The 15,379-nt window shown below is 31.2% G+C and overlaps 1 protein-coding gene across 3 annotated transcripts in view; it reads right to left on the bottom strand.

Annotated features, from left to right (window-relative positions):
* Positions 1 to 2,147: 2,147 nt before the first annotated feature.
* Positions 2,148 to 15,379, bottom strand: part of LOC129225982 (doublesex and mab-3 related transcription factor 1-like) — a 168,248-nt gene continuing 155,016 nt past the window's right edge. For all 3 annotated transcript variants that reach the window (XM_054860554.1, XM_054860553.1, XM_054860552.1), the window contains one exon: positions 2,148 to 8,711. In XM_054860554.1, coding sequence (XP_054716529.1) covers positions 8,708 to 8,711 — 4 coding nt within the window. In that variant the 3' untranslated portion in view covers positions 2,148 to 8,707. The remainder of the gene's footprint in view (positions 8,712 to 15,379) is intronic.

A 15,379-nucleotide genomic window follows, 5' to 3' on the forward strand; every position in this document is an offset into this window, starting at 1 on the left:
TATGCATTTGTGCACCTTCACAAGTAAGTGAAATTACTGACGAATACAGTGGGCCGGATGACTCAGTTGATGTTAATCAATTATCAGGTCAACAGTTGAAATCTTCTGCTACAATGACCATTAGAAAAATTAATCAGGGTAAGGTAGTATGTGTTGGAGATAGTCAAGTGACAGTGATGATGTTGAGCAGCATCTTCCAAGCAAACGCAGAAAAATAAAGAAAAAAAATACAGAAAGAAATTGGGTTAAGAAAGATATATCCATCAATAAAAAAAAATAATGTATGGAATGTGGAAACACCAAGCTTTTTGAATGTTGAATGGACACCAGTGTCAATATTTGAAGAGTTTTTTACAGATGAAATACTGGATGAATTTGTTTTTCAGAGCACCCTCTATGCTCGACAAAAAAACAATACATACTCTTCTATAACGCGAGAGGAGCTGCGTTTATTCTTGGCTATCCTATTAACAAGTATATATGCATGCTTTCCCCAGCGGAGACTCTACTGGAGTCCATCAACTGATGTCAACGACATAGCAATTAGTTCTGCAATGAGTAGAAATCGATTTGAGCAAATTATGCAGTATTTACATTTTGCTGACACCAAACTCAACAAAAATGACAAAGTCGGAAAGTTTTTTTTTTTTTTTTTTCCAAGTATTAAATCGTCGGCAAAAAAATATTTGTCGTTGAAAAAGCATGTACCCTCTGATGCCTAGCGTCCCTTTTTAGGGACAATTTTTCTGTTATTAATAAAACATTTATTTTTTGCATTAGATTTTTTTAATTATTTTTCCTGTCTATTAAACACTATTTGCAACCCGTAAACAAAAAATCTTTGAAAAAAAAAATGTCAGGCATTAATGGGTTAACGGTATTTTTCACCCTTTATATTTTTAATCAATGTAGAATGCCTGCATATTCAAAATTGTTCATGAAAATGTACATTAAATTAAATACGTTTTAAATATTAGCAGTCATTTTTAAAATGCTACGTTAGTCACATGCAAACTGTTACGTTAGTCACAGCTCAAATGTTACGTTAGTCACACTAATTATTTTATATCTACTGATACTAAAATAAATATTTTGTACTTTTTAAGTAGATATGACACAGATGTAAGAAAATAAAAAGTGCTGTTTGGTTCAATCATCTGGTTTAGTTTTTAAGCAGAAAATAGTACATTTTCGTGACTAATGTAACGTAAATATTTTCAGTGAAATAACCAAACTAATTAAAATACTTATCTTATAATGTATGCAAAAAGAGCAGTCAATTTTATTGGGCCAACATCTAATCATTTAGAATAAACATAGTTCTTGTAAAAATTTGCAAAAATTTTTACATTACACAAGAAAACGTAGACGCATGTTTTTTGCACATGCTAAGCCTTTTCTACAACCTCGCACGTTTAGAGCCAGAAGAAAAACACCGAATGAAATTTTTGCAAACTGTTACTGGATTTATGTATTAGAAAGTATGCTGAATGAAATGGTAGGTCACAATTAAGACTTTGTGGAAAAAAATTTTCTGAGGTTGAGGTTGACATTTCTATGGAATGACCCTAAGGACAAATAATACAAAATTTGAGTAAAACACTGTTATGAAGAATTATATCGGGGTACTTTTAAATTGTATGCAAAAACATGAGTATTTCGGGGTTGTCAGGTGTCTTCTGAATACAGATAACTATTTGAATTTTCATGTGTGGTTAACATAATGTAACTTTATTAACAATAATATGAAAATTGGCTCACAGAAATTTTAGGAAATTTTGAAATCTTATTTTGAAAAATGAAACAGTAAGGGAGAAATTGTAGTAAAAAATCAATGTTCATAATCTGACCGATTATTAACAGCCGATTAATCGGTAATCTTATTGGCACATCCCTAGTGTGAGGTATATCTAGATTTTTTTTTTTTTGCAAAGACCTCATGCAATCGTCATGATTAATGAGAAGATCATTAATGTGCCGATTGTCAACAACCGATTAATTGGTATTCGGTAATCGGTTACTTGGCTTGTCGGAGCATCCCTAGTGTGAGGTATAGCTTTTATTTCTTTGCCAAAGACCTTGCACGAGTACAGTAGAAGTGTAATAAAAATGTACAGTAAAAAGGAAACGTCGATAAACAAACTCAATAAATGCTTGGAAGTAGCTTTATTAGGCTGAGAATTGATTTTTTTTTTCTTTGACATCTTGTCTTTGTAATAGTCACAACATTGAGCTCAGCAAACATATAAAAATGGCCACAGTTTTAAACGACATAGACAACGAGAACAACAATTAACTATAGACTCAAAAAACTATACATAAATATAATGAATTCTCATCATACGCTGAAAATGGAATTATGCTGGTACTGATGCATGAATGATCATACAAACAAAATACGCTACAGGGTACATGATACTTTACATAAATTATACTGGCTCAAATGAGTTAACAAGGGTTCTTGTATATTACATGCAATCTCACAGGCGGTAATACCTTTTGCGCTTCGAGATTTCATCAGTTATCACATTACATGAAAAGACGGTGATTTATTAACAGCAACATAATAAAAAACATCAACAACTAATGGTTAGCAATTGTGAATCTTCAATACTGAGAAGGAATAGTGACAAGATTCTTTTTTTTTTTTCCCAGTTTCTCGAGATTTATTGGTTTCCGTAACCCAAATGCAATTTTTGATGAGACAACATTTAACCTTTTACCAATATAAACAATTTATCGAGCCCTTAGCAGTTTACGTAAATATATATATATTTTAAAATTTATTGTTAAAGTTGAGGTTTGGAAAGTCGGATTGTTAAGTTACGTTTGGAGATTAATAAAGTTGAGGATTATATCATTTTCAATAAAGTTTTTTTTTTTTTTTTTTTTTTCAAATGAAGCGCTGTTATTCTTTTTTATTCGTTCTATCCCAGGTTCGTTACATAAACGTTTAAAATTGGTTGTAACGATCCGACAACCATTTTAAAACGTTTATGATATTTAAAAAAATAGTCCTTAGCCTTCCGAAAACCATTTAAAAACGTTTAAACGTTACGCGTGCCACCTGGGATACCTCATAAAAGATATTTCTTTTGTAGCTTTAAAAATGCCTTAAACAAAGAGTTTGTTCCCGTTTGACATAGTTAAGGCTTTTATAATTCTAATTAGCTCGTTTGACATTTATCTATTTCTTTTCGAAAAGCTATATTTATTCAAATGAATTTTTCGTATTTTTTTACGTTGTGCCTTAAAAACCAGTGAAAATCTGCCTATTTCGTATTGAAACCTACAGTAGCCATCTTTAGCTATCACCTAAAATAAGAATTGATTTTATTCGTAACAATTGATAATATTATTGCTCGTACCTTTGTCTTGGTAGAATATTTTGCGTTTCGAAAGGTATTCTTTGCATAAGATTATTTGCAACAAGCAACGATTTATTTAAATGAAAGCAATATAAAGTACTTACAGAAGTCAGAGGTTTTTTTTGTTTTTGAAGTAACGAGATATTCATGTTACAAACAGATAATTGAGCAAACCTATCTGTAGCTTGGACCAACAACAAAAAGTGTCACATTTTCACCAAATTTAGTTTATGACAGAAATATGTCCACGAAGTAGTGTACTTTTCGGTAAGGAAACAACAACAAATTTGAGAAAGCCACCTAGTATTGAGTACAGTAATCATACTTACCAAAGTCCTACAATAGTTGTTTTAAAACATTTTTAAGCAATTAGTACTTGATTTAGAGCTAAACAAGCTGTCACTTGCAATTCAAGTATAATTAAAATGTGATGTAAATTATATGTACATTCCTAATGTAGCCATAAGATATTTTATTGAAGTTTTCAAAATTTCGCTGCACTCGAGAGTTCAAGTTAGATAAAAGTATAACATTTTACGACCGCTTTTTGAAACAACCGATTTTTGTTTACATTGTTTGTTGTTTTTCCAAGAAATATGAGGTGTTGCGGATACGAAAGTTTAAATCAACAAAGAGTAGGTAAAAACTTTTGAAAGTTTTCCAATAAATACAAACAGTTAGATTGGTATTATTCCGTGCGTGTTTAAAGAAAAAAAAGTAAACTTGTCATGGAAAATATGCATGCAGATTCTCTTAAAAATTTAAATTAGGATGGTGAAGGGGGGGGGAGGGGGTCATATTTTTAAAGTTTTTGCTTTACAACCGTATCGCTTCATGAAAATTAAATACTTCTGCAAAGAAGAAGAGTTACGTATAAAAAAATTGCTTTGATACTTTTAAGTTACTTTCTTTTTTGTATATTCTTGCTCAGAAAGATATTTAATATCATTTATAGTATTAGTTTTACTCTACTTGAACCAATACTACACTCTAATTGCATTTTCTTTAAGAAAAAGTATCATAAGATTTTTTTTTTGAAACACAATGTCGATTAAAAAAGTGGAAAAAAAATATAGCCACGCTCGATACAAATATATGTAGAAAGAACTGTTTACAGTTCAGCATTTGAAATCTCTTCATAAATTACGAGGCAATTTTATTCGTTTAGAAGAAAGGTTTTGGTATGGCCAATTTTTTCTTTAAAAAATGTGTATTTCTTAATCCTATAAAGAATAGTGAGTGGTTTATGTTTTTAATGAGCATTTATTATGCTCAATTTAAAGATTTTTGGCGATAGAGAACCAAAAACTAATGTTGTTATATTTTTTTTAATTTTGTTTTTGGATTACCATAAATGTTTCTTGATAGATCAAAAAAGCTTCCACCTTTATCTATCAAATTGGAAGAAAAAAACCATTGGTTTTCTATTTGGATTACATCAGCATTAAAACTAAAATAACTCTATATAAAACATTGACAAGACCTGTTGTCCTGTATGGAAGTGAATGTTGGGCTTTTAACAGGGCAGAAGAAGAGCTTTTATTGGTTTTTGAGAGAAAAATTTTAAGGAAGATTTTTGGACCAAGAGATTCTTTAACATGATAAATGTTAGGGAAGAGCTTATAACCATGGAATTTACAAAAGGTATGGTGAACCTAACATCTTAAAGGTTATAAAGGCGTCTCGCATTAGGTGGCTTGGCTACATATTTCGATATGCAGATACGTTCCCCACAAAAAGTCACCTTCTCCAACATTGAAGGAAAACGCCTAAGAGGGAGACCCCCTGTCAGGTGGCTGGATGGAGTAGAAAAGGACTTAAAAGTAGGAGTGAACCGATGGAGGGCCTTTGCACGGGATAAGGTTAGGTGGGAAAGACTTCAAGAGACGGTCTTGGCCTGCAACAGGGTGTAGCACCAGCGAAGAAGAAGCAGTTTTCTATTTGGATGTTAGTCTTTGTAAATTTATATGCAAGCAGTAATTTTACAAATATTTATTAAAAAAAATACTTGTAATGGATTAAGATGACAACTAAAATCGATTGGTTTTTAGCCATCACCCATCAAATATGATTTTGAAATAAAATTGTTAGTTGCTTCATATTCATCTAAGATTACATGGCTAAGAAATACAACTTTTAAAGTTGGTTAATAAAAAAATGTATTTGCAGAAAAATATTTAATTTTAAAAATATAAAAGAGGAATAAATATTTTGAGCGCGAGCTTTGGGATGAAATTGCAAAGTTAAAAACTTAGATTTTTTTTTAAACCCAAAGTAATCTTAAACATGTTTTTAATTCTCAAAAAAAAAAAAAAAAGTTTTGTTGACTACATTTTTTTGACGAACTATTCACTGTAATAATGGTAAACGCAGCTTTTCTAGATGTTTCATAGCTATTCTGTATGATTATTAAAATATAAACACGCTATAAACTAGATCTCCTTTTTCATTTGAAATAAAAACATTCCAAAAATATTTTCGATGAAAAACTTTGCTCAAATCTTGGCAATAAATTTAATTCTTTTATCACTAAGTTTCACTCGGAGCAATTTAAGATTTCATCGATACAATCTTAGACTTCATCGACTTAAGACTTCATCGATACAATTGCTCAAAAAGCTACTTGCTGAAATACCGTTTTACAGATGACATTACTTAATAAGACTTCTACGAATTAAGTCCCAAATTTCCTGCTATTTACATTGGAAGTGGCTACATAAAATATTGCATCAGAGTATACATTAAATGCTATAGCGTACGTGGTTTAAGCAAAACTAAAATTAACATGATCAAATGAAACATAATGTGTTGTTGTAGATTTTCAGGCACATTCAAACTCTTTATTTTACCTAAAATTGAATTAAAAGAAAAATTCACACATATTAGAAAGAAAATTAAAATGTTTACACATTTTGTTGATTTTAAGTCAACCATAAAAGAACACTTGAAAGTAATGTATTACAAAAGTTGATTGGGCTTCCACATTTGGCTTCCAACTATTTCAATCTCGTAAAAAAATCTAAATATTTCATTAGTTTTGAATATAAAAATAGACTTTTTAAAGTCGAATTTTATACGATAAAATATAAGTTTTTTCCTTTCTTTTTCAATTTGAAAGTTCCAAAATTTATAACAAACAAGCTCACAAATCTCTAATTCGTGAAATTCTTGAACCAAGTTAGATGGAATAAATGTGCAGGTGCAGTTATTTTACGATAAATTTTGTGTTAAAAAGGTATACTTTGCAATTTAACAGTTGCTTAGTAAAATGGAAAATATTTAATGCCTTATATATTGTAACATACGTGAGTCAATTACTTTTGAAATTTTAATGCATTGGTTAAATTCTAAATTATTGCTAAGAAAAAATACAATTTATAATGTATTTTTTATATTTACGTATAGTGATCTAAAAATCTTTACTTTTGAAATTTTAATGCATTGGTTCAATTCTAAATTATTGCTAAGAAAAAATACAATTTACAATGTATTTTTCATATTTACGTATAGTGATCTAAAAATCTGAAGCGTATCCCCCTGACTTTCATTTATGTTGATTTTCATGGTTTTTTAATGCATCACATTGTCTATCGCTTTCACAAACAGTCAAACATGAAACAAAAATAATAATAATAATAACAAACAAATTTGTCAAACCAACCAGCCTGATTCTCGTACGCCTTGATTGGACTTCGTTATCGTTTTCAACTCGTCAAGTGACAAATTCGATATCAGATTGGTGAATCGGATGCAATTTCATGCACGTGACAGGTAGAAAACAACAGGGGAAGAAGTTCAATCGGTACGAGAATCGTCCTGATTGTCTGGAAAGAAAATGCCTGTTAAAATATTTATTTTCACTTTTTTTCTGAGATACATTAGCAATATCATAAAAAGATCTGATACACACCAAATATTATTCATTGTTGTAATATACTTAAACAATTACAGGTACTTCTGCATTACAGATGCTCCCGAGATTCGATTGTGCAATCTCGTCAGTATTGAGATTCAGTTGTAACAGAGATATCTCGGCAAAGGTGCAATCTCGCCAATCGTTTCACGAGCTTGGCGAAATGATTGTTGCGTTCGCGAACTAATCCCAAAGTCACAAGAAAGCTCGGGGTGCTATATTGCAGAAGTATTTAATTATGATTTGTCTGAAAGCAAGTTGTAACATTTTGAAAGACGAAATGTTTATTTGCCAAAGCAGTGGCGAACTTGGCTGCTTATGGATCAATTCTAATTCCAGTTTCGAAATAATATTACTATCTACAAGTCTGATTGCCATTTTAAATTTTCTAAATCTTTTTGTGATTTAATGTTTTATAAATTCTGCAGCGAAGTTTTAAGCTGCTTTTTTGTAACATTTTAATTTTCCATAAATAAACAAAGAGCACGGTTATTGGAAGTAGAAAATCATGAGTAAAAAAACTAGTTTTCCTAGTTTTCAGTCTTCCAAACAAAATCCTTTGGTATTCTTTATTTACCTTTCGCAAAATAAAATGAAGGAAAAAATATTAAATGCACTATTTTAAATGCACTATTGGACTTAGTTATGATGCACAAATTATGGTTAAAACAACGTACTTATTTAATGATCCATTGAAACGCACTAATTTGTAATCTATTTTATGCACTATTTCATGATGCATCGAGACATTGATCCATAAAACAAAAAGTTAGCCACCGCAAGAGTTATCTGAACGCCAGTAATAATCGCGCCAGTTGGCGTGACGAGAAGTTTGCTGGTGACTGGTGTCTCTCCAACATTCATGATTGAGTACAAAGGCGGTAACGGATACACATCATTTGATCGTTTCAGAAAACTGTTATTTTTTATATCAAAAGCAATATGACTTACATAACATAATTCGTCACACAATATCACCGGAACATGTAAAGAAAATAAAATTCAACTCAGTTTTTTAAATTTTTCACATTTGCATAGGCGAGAAACTGAAAACAGAAACTTATCACTTGATTCGTATTGCATGTGAGCATTTGCATAGGATTACAAAAAAATGCAGCAATGTGCACTTTTATACGTTCAAGTTCTTCCACTGAAACGTTCTTCACTAAGTCCAAAATCACAGATCGCTTTTTTTTATTTATTTTCTTTTTTGTTGCAATCGGCGGTCTCAGATTGACTCGATCCTCGCCTCGTACCATCGCCAAAGAACATCGTTTTTGCTGCTGTTTTAAGTACCTCCTAGAATGAAGAGCTAATAGCTGTCAGATGAAGCAGAAACACAAAAATTCTGCAGTTTTTTCCCCTTTCTTTTACTTTGGGGCATATGCAACTATCAAAACTGAATATCAGAAAATGATTTCCGTCTTCACCTGAAATGAAAAAAAGACCGTTTGTTAGAAAAGATCAAACTTTCAATTTAAAAACAGATTTTGTGAAAGATAACAAAAGACTAATTTATAAGAAAAAACAATGTTCGCATTTGAGTAGCAGGCAACCTACCATTCTAGTTACTCAATAGAAAGCGCCACGTAATCAAAATACAAAAAAGTGCTGATTTCAGTAGCGCTATCTGTAGAGTAATTAGACAACTGGAACGGTAGATCATATGCTATATTAATACCATTTTACACATGCTTCACTTTACGCAAAAACATGTCAGCAATGCATATATTTGTAAGAAAAATTTAGCACAGATTTCAATACAACTCAACTTTTTTTCCTGTGAGAATTTAAACATTTTAGACGACTTGAGGACAATTTTCGCTTAAAAATAAGTTCTGAGAAATATAGGGTCTTATCAGGAGCTACAAGTATCGGTTTTACAATGAGAAAATATAAATCACATTTTGTTTTTCTAGTCCCGACATGAATAACAAATTACACAATTTTGTACAATCTACCGAAGTCACGTTCTAAAACGCTTTGTTCTAGTTTTCCTTAACGTTGCATTGACGACCGATAGTCTTCACTTGGTAGCTTTGGGAAAAATCCCAAAGGCAGCAGCACTTAAAAGACGATGCCCTTGTTCTTCCTGTTTACTTTCACCCGACGTAACCATTGCATAATAACGAAGTCCGTTTAACAGAGCGAAAATTCATCTATACTTATTTGGCCGATCACTTTCACTTGATCTGAAAAACTGTGTCTAGTGCTGCCATCTTTTGATACACTACGTAATCGAAATTATTGAACTCTATGGGGTGATTCCTGGGAGCCGCTTTACGTATCGTAATAAGTTAAAAATAAATAAATAAATATAGACATTTACATCTTCTCATATGAAACAATACGGATTATAAAATGACAAATTCACACAGTCATTTTCGTATGAAAGATGTACAATTTAGTAATTGATAAAATTTTCTTCCTTACATATTTCTTTCAAATAAAGAAATAAATGAAAATCAGAGAGTGCCAGGACTGGAAAGTTTGGGTACGATCCTGTTTTGAGTTTGACAGTCCTGTTTTCGAGATGCTTGTCCCATTGTCTCTGCACGTATTTGTGCTGAAATTGTCAGTTTTTTTTTTTTTGAAGAGGCTGGACAGAAAATACATATTTTAATTGACACTCGTTGGGTCAAACATTTTCATACCAATAATTTGAATCGAGCGAACTTTTGCAACGGACCAGTGAAAAGGCACAGTTGCAAAACTCAATCCAAAAGCACTTTTGATGGCAAAAGCAAACATATGAAACTCTGATAAAAATGTATACATTATGTATTATAATATATATTATTGTGTAATAATACATATAATGTATTAAAAATATATATATATTGTATTATAATATATATTATATTAAAAATATATAATTAATACTATATTATTATGAACACCTTATTTAATATCGTCACCAAATATACTCAAGCAGATTTATGCATCAAAATTTTTTTGCTATATTAATTTATCTTTTTAAACTGTTCATTTTTGTTCTTCACTGCAATAAACACGTGCTGAAAAATATTTAGCGGTAAGTTACAGCCCCTAAGCCAGGGCTAATGCAGAACTATATGCAATATACCGACAGCCAGGTTATCCCATACAGAAACTGCAGTTTCATCCTTCTTATGGACTCATTGGAAACATTTTCTTTTTCCCCCCTTCTTTTTTTTTTCTATTAATACAAACACACAGCTGCCAAAATTTATTTTTAAAAAATAAATAAATAGTCACCTCATGTAATGCGAGATAATTCTTGAAGTTTTTATTTCGTTCACATATTGGTACAGAAAAAAGAGCATCTGTAGAAATTTTGAATAATTGTTGCATATTTTAAGCAGCTGTTCAATACATTGATGACGCTGAAACCGTTATCAGCGTCTTAAAAGAATACGGCTAACCTGATATATTACGATAGCAAAAACCTTGATCAAAATTCAAACATTGTAGACTCGATTTTCTTTTACACGACAGCTGTTTCAATGTTAATGAAATAACTCAACCTCGATTCCTTGTTTTTATGCAATTTGAGATACAAGTTATTGGAAAAATCATAAATAAATATGAAGGATCTGTACGTAAAATAAAAAACCAAATTTTATTCAAAGACATATTCTAACAAAAAACAATTTGCACTTTCTTGGGGAAAAAGGAAAAGAAAGTTTTCTTTCTTCGCAATTTGCGCATTCATTAAAATAGCAAAATTGAAAGGGCCAAATAAAAATTTTGAAATAGCTGTAGTTTCGATTTGGAAGAGAAAAAAAATGCCACACAGTAAAACATGAAGAGGAATTGAAACTATTATCTTATAGATATAAATTCGCTATATACGGTTTCGCTATAAACGAGTGCAATTGCATTTGGAGAATGAGAGAAAAATAATAAAGAAAGGGAGAGGGGTGGGGGAGAAATGACCAGACAGTGGGAAGTCCTTACAATAGGCTTCCACAAACGAAATTTTCGATTTTACGAATATTAGAAACACACAGACATTCGAAGGAAGTTAGCGATATTCCACTCTCAGAAATTAGTTCCGCTAAATTTAAAAAAAAAAAAAAAAAAACGTACTAAAGAAAAAAAAAATGAAATGAAAGGAATTTCTTTAGTACCGATAGTTTTTTTTTTTTTTTTTTTTTGTACATACATAAAGTGTGTGGATTTGAACCCTTTTTCGCGTTAATACTGGGCTTGAAAAAAATCTGATTTTAATAATTTTAAAGGTTTATCCTTATTTGTTTAACTCAGCAATAATCTAAAATATTTGACTGTAAAAACTGCATTTATTTTACTTTAAAGGACTCAAGCTAACAAATGAATAAATAAAATAAATAAACAAAAACTAAATTTAAAATGATGAAGTTTATAATAAAGAACTAAATTGATTAAAAATCAAACTTTTGTCTGAATTATTACGAAATCGTGATAACTTGAAAGCACGCTAACTTTTTCCTTGCCCATAAGTAATATTGCTTAGCAGAACTATCGGTGTTTATTAAATCTTTTAGTTCAAAAATAAAAATTCAAAAAGCAGCTTCCTGCTTCCTGACGTTATTCGATTAGTAAATTTTTCTTTATTGTCACTAAAAATGCAAAGGCTATAACTCAGTTTTAGACTTTTAATCATTTATTTATTCTGAAATGTCTCAATTTTTATATAAAAATCTCATATGCATGCGAGTTAAATTAATTTTAATGAAGTCGTTCCAGCAACTATTTCAAAATAAGTTTTTACCGCTTTTAACATCGCTATAAAACATTCCAGTTTTATTAAGTTAAAAGCAATCAAGTTGATAATCCCAGACAGAAGAAAACAAAACATAAAAAAAGAAAGAAAGAAAAGAAATAGCCAAAAAGCGATGTTTTTTCAAAGCTAGCAACCCTCGGCTGTCATTCAAGCACTGACTAGACGTATGTCTGAAAAAGTACTTTTAACCTGCAGAAACGAGACAGTCGCGAAAAAAGCAAACCACCCCTAACTTTGTTCGCTCTCTTCAAACTTGCAAAACAAAAGTAATATGTATTTATGTCAATCCGCGGAGAGGGTTTTCTTTTATCACAGAATGAAACTAGATTCCTTGTCGTCTTGAAACTGGTTGGCAAGGCTTGTTGTTATTTAAAATACACCTTTCCTGGGGGCGATGTAAATAATAACAATAAAAAAAATGCAGAAAATTAAAAAAGAAAAGTTTTTTCCAGAACGCTATGCATAATGTACCACCTGCAGATGCACGCGCACGTTTTATAATAGCTGGGTGGCAATTTAACTGGGGATATTTTTTTCTGGATTTAATAATACGGCTTCATTTATTTATTTATTTATTTTATAAAAAACGACGGCACAGGTGCACCTTTTTTAATTCTTCCTCCGCTTTTAGACCAGCGAAATTCCGCAAACCGGCAAGTTGCAATTCCGTTGGAACTTATAATTTTACAACTCCGTGCAATTTGAAGCGTTCATGCCATTTCGAATAAATGAAACGTTTCAATCTTCCGAGGGGGGAATGGAGGGCAGGGCGGGATGCTGGCTCAAGGTTGGAATGGAATTCGTGCCATTTGGTATTCTTGCGCTTCTGGGAATGGGACTCGTCTGATGTGTGTCACTGGTGATGCTGATGCTTACAATTATCGTTTGCAAAACGGACGGTGGCACAAACAATATGTCTGCGATCATAGAGTCGAATTTTCGTAGAACTGCTTCAATGCCTAACGGATCAAGGTTGTAGAACAGTTGAATTAATGGGTCAATCACTTAGAGAAGCATCCTACTATTCTCCTTGACTAAATTTTTTTAATGATGCAGACTCGTCGTTTAGGGACAGGACGGGGCAATTAATAGCCCTCTATCTGACTTTGAGCTACCAGTGCATTTTCGTATCTGTGGGAGTGGTTTTTGTTGAAATTCAATGTTTTTGGTTTTTGTTGATATTTTTGTTGAGATTCAATATGCATGAAGTATATGCCTCTTCACCCCTCCTGGGAAATTTAGAAATGACAGGCCTGTAATGATGCTCTCCAAATTAGGTTTTCATCACCTGCAGATGCGGGAGCATTTTGACCTGGTCTTGGAGTTTTTTACCAGTCTGCGTTGAAAAATATTATCCTCATTCAAAACATGTACGCGCGTTTTTTTTTTTTTTTTTTTTTTTTTTTCTCAAAGATTTATTTACTTATGTTTACAAAATTCAGTAATTACTCATCATTATAGTTAATTACAATTATTGGTAAATCATAATAAAATTTATAATTACCTAATATAACAGTTCTCTGACAGATGGTAACGTTTTTGTAAAAAAGGAAGAAAGAAAGAACTCACTAGTTACCGAAAGAAACACTTTTCACAAAATTTTAGATCGTTTAGAAGTGTGACATATGAATGAATTAGTTCAGTTTGAAATTTTTTGAACTTTTTGCCATTAAAATACAATTTAAATTTTTTAAAATAAAATTTAAGATTATATTTTTATTAATTTTTTTATTCATGGCACGTCTAAAATATACTTGTATAGACGTTAAAAATATCTCTGGCAATAAATATCTTATTTGTTTGCATTCCATTAATCAAAACTGTTTTCTTAATTTCCCTCAGAAAGTCTTAATAAATTTGCAATAATGTTTTAAGTTTAAAAACAATTACAAAACACTGTACATACATTTTTGGAGTCACAACAATTGATGCTCACAAACGAATACTGTGTAAGAAAATAAAACTGCAAGCAATTATTTGGGTGTACACAGAAATCGTAATGATTTTCGACGTTTTGGCGATTCTGTTAAAAATACCAGCAATGTGTGAAAATTTTTAATTCGAGTTTGAAGCATATAAAAGCTTTTAAGAATTTCCTTTCTTCATTAGTGCATTAGTGACAATTTTGAGTTTTCATGACGAAAATGGTAATTCAAATTGATTCGTTTTTTGTGTCATAACATAATAATTTAATGTCGTCTCGAAGAAGTGACACGCCTCGGATTGCCCCACTTGACCATGGGAAGTCCTCGCTTAATTGGCCAATTAGGACAAGGACTCGGACGGTGAGATACACGTTCTTCATTTACGTCTACATATAGCCATAAAAACGTCACTAATGTGACAATTTGTTTGCAGTCGGCGGTTCTCAAAGATTTTTTTTTTTTTTTTTTTTTTTGTAGAACCCTTAGTCCTAATATTAAACATGCGAATCAACCCTTTATATGTGGGAAGTTCCACGGTTTACTGACAGACATTTTTAGAACAAAACATGTGTATTTTGCAACATTCAACGCAAAATATACTTTGTGCAGACGATATTTTCTCCTGGATTCTTGTATTTTTGAAGCTGAATTTAATGATGTAATTAAATTCTGGAAATAAATTTTGGATGATTTAAAAAAAAAAAATTGAAAACATAATAACTGACTGACATACCACTGCTTAAAATTTCAGTTAGTTACCGTGTTTTTAATAAATTTTTAGACATAAACCAAAATGTATTTCGAGAATTCAATAAAACTATTAAATTCAAAAAATACAGTAATCCCAGAAAAAAGATCGTTTGCACAACTTATGTTTTACCATTGAACATTATTCGTAACTCCAATAAACTATAGGGGTCGCTGCAGCCACTGTCTAATGGCGGATGAAAAAGGTAAAACAAACAAATGCCGTAAATTATAACTTGCTTTGACGCTTAGTGAATGACAGTAATTTTTCGTCGTGTTTGTGGGAAGCTTTCTTTTCTATTCTTCTGAAATTACATTACACCACAAACTGTCTGAAGCTTGTAATTTACCCCAAAGAAAACACGTGGAATAGAATGTTTTACCTTTTTCTTTAGTATTGTTAATCGCCACAAGGTAGTGTATTCGAGCTTTGAAGTTGCGAATAAAATACTTACAGTTTTGCTCTAAAAATGACAGTCAATAACCCGTGGAATTGCCCATGTACGTACTTATTCCTAAACTGAATATTTATCAGCAAGTTCGTAAAATTTGTGAACTAGGTGAAAGATATTACACAATTCCAATATAATATAAATCATGTAAGCAACAAAGTTTGAAACTTTTAATTAATAGATCTGAAACATATTTGGACTTTTAATATCAGAGTCTAAAATCTCTT

Source organism: Uloborus diversus, chromosome 7 (assembly GCF_026930045.1).
Source record: "Uloborus diversus isolate 005 chromosome 7, Udiv.v.3.1, whole genome shotgun sequence".
Taxonomy (NCBI): Eukaryota; Metazoa; Arthropoda; class Arachnida; order Araneae; family Uloboridae; genus Uloborus; species Uloborus diversus.